The 10,029-nt window shown below is 54.1% G+C and overlaps 1 protein-coding gene across 1 annotated transcript; it reads right to left on the reverse strand.

The window, feature by feature from the left end:
- Positions 1 to 987: 987 nt before the first annotated feature.
- On the reverse strand, positions 988 to 4,414 carry Osm (oncostatin M). Its single transcript, XM_057772772.1, has 3 exons — positions 4,335 to 4,414; positions 2,744 to 2,880; positions 988 to 2,184 (listed from the first exon to the last, which is right to left on the reverse strand). Exons 1-3 carry the CDS (start codon positions 4,366 to 4,368, stop codon positions 1,627 to 1,629), a joined length of 729 nt encoding a protein of 242 aa, XP_057628755.1. The 5' UTR covers positions 4,369 to 4,414; the 3' UTR covers positions 988 to 1,626.
- Between the last annotated feature and the right edge of the window lie 5,615 nt (positions 4,415 to 10,029).

A 10,029-nucleotide genomic window follows, 5' to 3' on the forward strand; every position in this document is an offset into this window, starting at 1 on the left:
TCCTCAAAACTGAAACACTGTCCAGGAGACAGGAGGCTCAAGAGCCTCAGAAAGTAAACCAAAGTTCATAGGTCTGGGAAAACAAAAACTCGCAAGAGTCCGAAGGGTCCCAACCCCAGGAAATAAGGAGGAGAAGGTGCTGGAGAAGGGCGCTGAGCTGATGCCTCAAAGAGGGGACAGTGGGTTGTCAGCGGACTGCACAGTGCTCAGAGACCCTGCTGCTGCTGCCACCTGCGTTGGGTGGGCTTTTCAAGGAAGATCTGCTTCTGAGTCATCCCTCCCCTGAGTAACCGCTCGCCACGCTCTGCTCCTGTGTGTAACACCGATAAAACACACTGCTTCGCCAGCTCGGCCTTGAACTGTGTGCATGTTGTATCTCCCCAGGAAAAGCCTAATCACGCACGCACAGCTAAGGAAAAAGAGATACTCCACGTGTGTGACACAGCTATGGCCACGGGATCTCCCTTTCTGAGTGATGCTCAGACCTCTAATCTAGAGCGCAGCATCTTTGGCCTTGACACCTAAAGGCCTCCCCCCAGGTAGGTCTCCAAACCTTCTCCCATAAGAAAAGACTGACACCAACTTTAGAAACTCGGCAAGTTTTAAATATGTTAGCAAAATATTAACATTAAATATACATTTATAAATAAGCCCTATAAATATTAAAGTGATTAAAAACTGATAAAAAATCAATAAATTAGTCATGTCTCTCCAAGTAATTAATTACTCATCTGCTTTTGCGTCCCCTTCCGGGAGGACCGGTTCAGCGTGTGAAAATTCCACAACACGCCACCAGAGGGAGCAACAAGCAGCGAGGCCCCAAGACGGGGCTTACAGGCGCTGGGAGAGCTCCCATGAACCCACCCTATGACCGTTTGCGCCCTGTTCCCATTTACAGAGACTTTGATGTCCACCCTATGTCACAGAGTCCAGCAGCTGACAGGCAGTGAGAGCCTTAAATAAGGACCCAAACACACACACACACACACACACACACACACACACACACACACACACACCCCACAGCTTTACATAGAGAAAGCTGACACTCAGATATATAAAGTGTCCTGTCCACAGTCATACAGAGACTCAGGGAACAAGCCAGGACTCTGAGCTCTCTTCCCCTGAACTTCTCCATCCGTGTTCCTTTTAGGATACCCTGCCCCTGTTGCAACGGGCAAATGTGGGGTCTCCCAGACGTCCAGGTATCTGGTCTGGGTGGGATGAGACACAGGAGAGAGCCCTGGACCTGACCTCCCCTTTGGAACTCAGCCACAGGGAAAGGAGGAAGTCTGGAGGCAACAGCTTCAAGTCATGAGAGGAAAGGACCAACAGCCTGGGGGTTTCAGCCCAGCCGTGAGTCAGCGTGTGTCATCAGACCCCTGAATCAATGGAAAGCCGACCCCACGTGGCCTGACCCAGCTGCCCCACTCGGATTGGAGGCTTGGAGTGGGGCATCACAACCTGACTACCCTTGCAGTCCAGTCGTGGTGGGAGGGGCCACCCTTCGCCACGCTTTAAAGTGCTGTTCTTCATAGCTCTGAACGCAGGAGCATCCCTGAAAGCCTCTGAGAGGCGACATCCCGCATCCACAGACTATGCTGTGTCTGTCAATGTATCCTCAGGCTACCGGGGCACCTGCACCCTGGATTTAGAGCTCTGGCTGCTCCTGGAGGGTCTGATTCTGCGGGCTCCTTTGCGCCAGCCCCGGAGCAGGCTGTGTTGCGGACTGTGTCTCCGTCTGCGACTAGAGCCATCTCCCCACTCCCTGAAGACCCTCCCTACTGAGCCCATGAAGCTGTGGTAGCCCCACAGGAAGCGGCAGCTGTCTATCTTGGCCTGGAAAATGCTTGGTGTCGTAGTGGACGGCAAGGCCCCAGAGCCTGCTTGTGTGGGCTCAGGTATCTCCAGGTGGTGGTGGAGCAGCTGGGCCAAGCAGTAGACATTGTTCCTGATGCCTTGAATGTTCCCCCTGGCCCTCTTCAGCTCTGGAAAATTCTTAATGTTCAGAAATTGCTGTCTTAAAGCACCCAATTGGTGCCAGACTCTGCCCAGTGTGGCGTAGACAGTGTTCAGGAAACGAGGCTTGCTCAGTGCCCGTAGGTCGTCCTCACTCGGGAAAGCCACAGGGTGCTCGGTGCAGGCAGCTCTCAGGGTAGTTGTGTTCAGGCCTTGGAGGGGGAGCTGAAGAAGGAAGAGAATGAGGGTTGCATGCCAAAACCCCGCAAATACACACAGATGAACCTACCTTTGCTGCCTTTGAAACCCTAGATCTTGTGTGATCTTGCCAGCAAAGAGATACAAAAGCCAAGGTAGAAGAGATGAGTCTGAGCAGCAGAGACGGGACGGGAGGGCTGCCGGGGCCATGGGGTCACTGTGGGCAGTGGATTGGGTGAGGGTCCCTAGGTGTAGTGGGAGCTGCAGAGACGGGACGGGAATGCTCCGGGGACTGGGGTCACTGTGCGGCAGTGAGTGGGGTGAGGGTCCCTAGGTGCGGTGGGGGCTGCAGAAGCACTGGACTAGTTCACTCTCTCCCATATCTGGGAACCTAGAACATGTGCCAAACCATCAGATGACAGCAGGTGGTCACCGAGGGACAGAGCTGGGAGCCAGGCAGCTCCACTGTCCCCAGCAGAACGCAGTTCCCCCACCTGTCCCTAACGGGACGTCCATGTGTGCACCCTCTCACTCGTCCCTAAGATTCTCTGGGGCTCGGGTACCCTGAGGGCTGGCTGAGGCTTACATAGAACTCCACGAGTGATTTCGTGTTCCCCGTGATGTTCGCCTGATTCTGCAGCTGGCTGAGGAGCTGTGCAGAAGAGTTGGAGCAGCCGCGTGTGGCCCGTGCCATATTCAGGAACAGGAGACTGAAGGCCAGACCTGGGGCAGACAGGAAGGGTATGGTTACCCGCTGGTGGCATGGTTGTGCAGCTCAGAGCAAGGGCTGGGCATAGAGCAGGCACTGGTCTGCACAGGAACCCTCACTGAGGCCACCACCTTCCCAGTGAGTCACCACACAGACCAAACAGGGTGAGGAGGCGGCTGCAGTCACCAAGCCTGGAAGCTGGGCATTTGCACAGGCATTCCTGTTGGCCTTGGGTTCACTGGGAGACAGCTGGCCTCACACACAAGGTTTGCTCTCGACCTAAGACTGACTGGTCAAGTCCCTGACTCCCGTACAGACCTTAACATCCCGTGTAGGCAGAATGAAGTAGTGGACCTGGGTGCACACCGCCCCCCAGGCAGCGGCTCTCTGTTCACAGAGCCAGGGAAGGCACTCTCCACCTAAGGGATACCGGGTCTACTGAAAGGTGAATTAGGTACAAGAGAAAGTCCTGCCCAGGTCACACATGCCCACAACTCTCCTCGACCTCCCTGCCCTTCCGTCAAAACAGCCCCACACATACACACACCAGGGATACTGGGAGTCCCCGCGAAGGTCGTGGGGGTGGGTGAGGGTAGACTAGCATAGTTCCAGCTCGCTGGCCCCCACCCTCAGGCACCGGCAGCCACGTGGTCGGAAGGGGCCTGTGGTGCAATGGCCCGGAAGGCTGTGACACCATCCTTCCCTTCCTACAAACCGACCAGCCCCTTGGGGAGGGCCAGCTGCTGGGGAGAGTCAGGAGTCCAGGCGTGCCAACCACAAGTCCCATCCCCAACTTCCCCAGGTGTCTGTAGCTACACTGCCAGGGAGGGCCCACGGTGAGCATGTAACCAGTGCACGTGGGCCAGAGCCTGTAGGGGTGTGCCCATAGGCTACGTGAAGCACTGGGGGTACCCTCCCGGTTCTTGGGGGTTCTGGTCTGCAGGTAAGCCTTCCTGTATCAGTGTGCGGGAAGCCCCTCACCCATACTGGCGACTTTGTTTGCTTGTCTCCGTGGGGGTGTGGCTGTGCGTGAAGCGTGATGATCTGAGGCCCTCAGACTCTGCTGAGTTTCTGTCTACCCTAGACCCTGGGAATTGAATCAGGGCAAGAAGGAGGCCCCATCCCAGGACTTGCCTCACTTCCTCACAGGTCTCCTGCAACTTCCTTTTCTGCTCCTCTCCCATCTGCCCTCGGCTTCTCCAGCTTCTTTCTGGTCTATCCTCTTTCCTCATGCCCTGGTCCCCAACAGTCTATCTCGCCTCCCTTGGGAAGCCTTCCAGGAATACCTCATCTGCACCTGTGGGGATGCTGGGGTCTCAGAGGACCCCTGGCCTTCTAGTTCTCCCTCTCATCAGCATCCTTCTTCACCTGATGCTAGATCTGCAGCTCCCCAAGGGCAGAAGGTGCCCCACAGCCGCCGGGTGGCACAGCTGTGCCCTGGGCTGACAGAAAGGAAGGAAGTACTTACTGAGCAGTGTTCTCTGTGGAAGCTGTGTTCGCATGCTGGGTGCTGGTGATTCGGCCCGTGCCCCTCTGGGTTGACAGGGCTCGGCTGGGTGTCCTGCGGGCTGGCAGCCACTTTATGCCCGACAGGGCGATTGGCCAACACCTCGTGAGGTGGGTGGGGAGGGGGAAGGGGAAGGGCAGGCCTTCTGGGAACATGACCCCAAAAACCAAAGTCTCCACAGGCGGCCAATGGGCGCTGGGCGCCATGACAAGCCCGCTCCTCCTCCCGTTTTCTTCGAATTCGTTCTTCGAGGTCAGCCCCACGCCCAAGGATGATGTAAACCGCAGGCCCAGCCTTCTTGGGGTGAGCGGGCAGCACGGGGGTCCATGCCATCTTCAGGGAGTCAGTTTAGGGGTGAGAGCAGGAGCTGCAAAGCCAGGCCTCTGGAAGCCCAAGCCGTCTTTGGCCCAGGAACCACCAACCTCACAGGACACCGATGTTTAGGGCTAAAGAGGAGCTAGACATCTTCCTCGTTGAGTGCCCTTCCCACCCTCTCGCTTGGGCTGTTGGGACCTCTGTGAGCGGAAACCACCAGGCTCTGGGCACAGAGCCAGACTCGGGCCCCAAGATTGTGGCTCTAATCCTAGACCAGCATTCTCTAGGCCAACTCCACATTTCCATTTCCCCCAGTAGCTGTCCCCTACATCCTTCCCAATCCCAGGTCCCCTCTCTGTAGACAGGATCATCTAAGGAGACTTGGGCACTCAGGACAAGATAGAGACTGGATCTCAAACCTTCTGACATGCTGTGTGGCGTGAGACCAGTCACTTAACAACTCTGAGCCTCACCTGTGAAATGAAATGAGAATGAGAAAAGCATTTCTTGGTTCACCTTACAAGGCTCACTGCCAACATGGACATAAAAGGAAAAGACAAAACTCGAATTCCAAGTACTAGTTTTCGGGGGACGGGATACAGGGGGGCGGAGGAGATGGGGAAGCCGTGAGCTCAGAAGGGAAGCTGGGGGGAGGGGGGGCTGCTGCGGTGGCAGTTGGAGACCAGGTTTCACTTTCTCTGAAAGATAGTGATCCATCATGGGTGGGTCTCCTGTTTCTCAGCACTGGCTGAACGTGACCATTTATGGCCCTGGAGACAGTGGCTCCCAGTTGGTGAGCTGCTTTATTGTGGTAAACTGAGACCCAGGCTGACCCAGGTCCACAGGCCATGCTTGGAAGCCCCAGCATGTCTACCAAGCTAGAATGAGCATCCTCAGGCTGTAACCTCAGGGACCAGAGGTAGCCTGAGGAGGCTGGGTGCGGGCCCTGGGACTCTGGGGGACCCGAGCTGCTTCAGCTGCGGGGACCCTGCAGAAAGAGCCCAGCCCCAGCTATACCCCCTGCCGCTGGTCCTCATGCATCCACTGAACAACTGGATTTTGTTCCTCACTCCTCATCCAGAGGCAGCTGTGTCTCCACCCACCCGCTCCCTGTGCCCAGCAGGGTGCTCCCCTTGACAGCACCCCATCAGGCTGGCCCAGTCTAGATCCCTCCTCCTGAGGCCTTCATTTCCTCCCGCTGAGTTTCTCACCTCTGCCCACCCCAGGGTGCTGTTCCCTAAGGGCCCTGGCCAGGGCTCCTGTGTTTCACATCCCTGATGTCATCCTGGAACAGCTCCTCTGCCCCTGCACCCAGACCCTGTGGGAGCTGCCTCATCTCACTGTGGCAGGGACACAGAGGGAAGCTCTGAGCAGCCAGGTCTGGCTGGAGAACGTGTTGTGTTGTGTTGGCAAGAGGCCCTCCTTCGCCTCAGCATTCCTTTCTCCCACCGTGGACTCTACAGTAGCTCCTCCATTGAAAGCAAAGACAGAGAGAGGTGCAGTTGCCCCCCTGGAGGCCGCCCTGCAGAGTTGAGAGGGCACCCAAACCTGGCCTGGTGGAACACATTTGTAATCACAGCTTCTCAGGAGGCTGAGGCAGGAGTGTGAACCAGAGGCCAGCCTGGGATAGACAGGGAGACCCAATCTCAAAATAAAATCACCAGCTGGGCATATGGTCCCAGCACTCGGGAGTCAGTCGCTCACTCACTGCAAGTTCCAGGACAGCCAGGGAGACTCTGTCTCAAACAAATAAATTCAATTCAATTAAGTAAAAGGGGCTGCCAGTGTCCGCCAATGCTAGGTGCTGGCCTAGACGCTTGATGTCCATAGCATCCTATTACTAAAGAAAAGAAAAGGAAGGAAGCCGGGCGGTGGTGAGCATGTCTTTAATCCCAGCATTCGGGAGGCAGAAGCAGGCGAATCTCTGTGAGGTCAAAGCCCGCCTGGGCTACAGAGTGAGTTCCAGGACAGTCACCAAAGAAACCCTGTCTCGAATAAACCAAAAATAAATAAATGTTGGAAAGGCCGCTTGTTGGTTTGGTTCCTGGCCACCCAGCTAGGTTAGATCCGAAATAATCACACAGAAACTGTATTAATTAAAACACTGCTTGGCCCATTAGTTCTAGCTTCTTATTGGCTAACTCTTACATCTTAATTTAGCCCATTTCTATTAATCTGTATATTACCGTGAGGTTGTGGCCTACCAGCAAAGTTTCAGCACATCTGTCTCTGGCGGCAGCTCCATGGCATGTCTCTCTCTCTGCCTTCCTTCTCCCAGCATTCAGTTCAGTTTTCCCCACCTACCTAAGCTCTGCCCTATCAACAGGGCAAGGCAGTTTCTTTATTCATTAACCAATAAAAGCAACACACAGACAAAAGGATCTTCTACACCAGATAATAAAAAAGCAAATAGCAAAGGAAGGGAAGAAGAGCATTCCCCCCCATGCTCTTAGCCCGGGGGCCAATCTGAATGTTCTGTGCACAGAACTATCACTCACCCAGGGCAAGGTCTGCGTGTACATATTCTTTCCTGAAACTGTCATCATTGGTACAACTGACCCTTGGTACACACAAGTGATTGATTTGGGGGTCTCCTTCCCAAAGGTACCAAAGTCTACAGAAGCCTCAGACCCTTTTAAAAATGGCATAGTGTATGCCCAGAACCTCCACACGGCCTCCTGTAGACAGTCCCCAGCAGAAGGCAAAGGCTTCGTGCACACAACGGTGTCGCTAGGGAATCACAGCAAAGCATGTCTGTGCACATTCCCTACCGAGGGGCATCTCAGTCCAGCCTCATTTTCTGTGCACACCTCGCTGAAGCCTCTGGTAAGAAGCCTACGGACGGACGAGTGTCCCACAGGCTGAGCAGCCTCAACAAAAAGTGTACTCCCTACCACTGTAGAGCTAGACATCTGAGTTAAGCCGTCACTGGAGATGGTTCGTTCCCAGAGACAGCTCCTTAGCTGTTGATTTATTTAGGACAGTTCTCAGCTGTGTAGCCCAGGCTGGCCTCTGACTCACCCTGTAGTCTGGATTGGCCTCAGATTCCCATTCCTCTTGCTTTGGCCTCTCTAGTGTTGGGATTGTTGGAATATGCCACACCACGTGGCTGCTCCGTGGCTTGTGGGTGGCCATGTTTTCCCAGTGTCTTATATAATCATCTGCTTCTCATTTTCTGTGTCCTGACGTCTTTGTACATGGTACATGCATGCCTGTATACTTACGAGGACAGGTACACGTACAACTTGTGTCTGTGCTTGTGGAGGCCAGAGCTCACAGCTAAGCATAGTTAAGTGTCTTCCTCTGTTACTCTCCACATTTGTATATAAGGGTGTGTGTTTGCTTGTGTGTGTGTAATGTATGTGTGTGCATGTATATGCTGTGTGTGGTAGTGGTGTGTGGACACATGGGAGTGTGCGTGTGCACACGGAAGCCATAGGAGGACACTGTGCATCCTGTCTTACCCCTTGAGGTGGGACCTAGTATCCGATCTGGAGCTAGGCTAGCAGTTGAAAACTCCAGGCATTTCTGTTTCTATTCCTTACGCAGTGCTGGGGTTGCAGGCCTGCATGACCACATCTGGCTTTTTACAAAGATTACAGGGATTTGAACTCAGGTCCTCATGCTTGCAAAGCAAGCTCTTTACTGGTAGAGCTGTCTCCCAGCCCTTAATTTCTTTCCTAATCCAGCCATACTGACTCAAAGACCCCCAATGACCCTTTTTGATTTACCACTTGAAGGACCCCATTTCCAAATACAGTCCCATCTGAGATACTGTGAGTTAGGATTTACACTGTGACTCCAGGAACAGGCTCCAGTCCATACAGATTACAAGAGGAGTCAGGACTAGAGGCTGGGGACACCAATGGAGGCCTTGGTGCTACACAGGAGCAGTGGGAGTGGCCCAGAGGCCCAAAGGTGGGGCTCACTACCAGCCAGGCGAAGCATGAGGGAAGATGCGTCAGCGATTCTGGTGAGGTCAGCTCCTAGTGACGTCGCTATCGCCAGCAGGAAAGGCTTGCAACAGCCAGTATAAATAGGATCCTCAACCACAGGGCCCGGGCTGTCCCCTCTTCCTGGGCCACGTCAGTTAGGTCCTCGTGATGCAGAGAGGAAGAGAGGGTGGGTTTGTTTCCTCAGAACTGTTATCTTCCAGTCTTTCTGACCCTCTGGCTGCCAGGGCTCTGCCCCTTTAAATGCACGGCCAGGACCCGCCACGGCCTGAGGTGGGGTACAGGAGGCTGCTCCATTGGGCAGAGTGGGTGGACCCCCACTTGCTGGGTCAGAGGTAGACACAGATTCAAGTTGCAGTCCCTATGGCTCATGAGCCCCTTCTCATGCCCTCTCAGGGCCTCGGTTTCTCTTCCCTGTAAACCTCAGTGACACAATTCAACAACAAGATGCATGAACAATCCAATTAAAAATGGGCAAAAGATGTGGTAGCACAGGCCTGTGATTTGAGCATTTGGAAAGGTAGAAGCAGGAGGATCAGGAGTTCAAGGTCAGCTTCAGCTACCTGGGGAGCTCAAGGTTGACCTCAGCACACAGTGAGACCAAGGTCAGCCTCAGCTACACAGTGAGACCAAGGTCAATCTCAGATACACAGTGAGATCAGGTCGACCTCAGCTACACAGTGAGTTCAAGATCAGCCTCAGCACACAGCGAGACCAAGGTCAGCCTCAGCTACAGGGTGAGATCAAGGCAGTCTGTGCTTCAGGAGAGCCTGGGGATGGATGGCTGGGGTAATGAAACTAGGCAGAATGTGCTGGAGATGGCACAGAGCAATGAATTGTGGCCTGAATTCCATCCCCAGAACCCACAGAAAAATGCCAGGCATGGTGGCCTATTCCTGTGATCCTGGCAGCAGGGTGACAAAAATGGCATCCCAGAGGGTCACTAGCCAGTCTGACTGGTGAGCTCCGGGCTAAGAACAGACCCTGTCTCAAAGGAGGTTGCTGGCATTCCTAAGGATGACACCCAAGCTTGTCTCTAGCTTCTGGGCACACACACACACACACACCCTTGACAAAGGATTTGATCAGACATTTCCTACTGAAGAAAAACATACAGGGCTATCCTAGAAGTGTCTGAAAGGTTGCTCATAATCAGGAGATATAGAGAGGTACAGAGCCGCCGCTGTACCACACCATTATGGGCTGAATCAGAGACATACAGTAACAAACACTGGTGACTAGAACCCTTGTACAATGCTGGCAGGAAGGCAAGACACTGCCTGGAAAACAGACAAAAACAAAGAATTAGCCCAGCAAGTCTGCTCCTGATGTGGGATTCCCTTCTGTATGCTGTGAATACCATTGGTGAATAAAGGAACTGCCTTGTC

The sequence above is a fragment of the Chionomys nivalis genome, chromosome 6, assembly GCF_950005125.1.
Source record: "Chionomys nivalis chromosome 6, mChiNiv1.1, whole genome shotgun sequence".
NCBI classification, from domain to species: Eukaryota; Metazoa; Chordata; class Mammalia; order Rodentia; family Cricetidae; genus Chionomys; species Chionomys nivalis.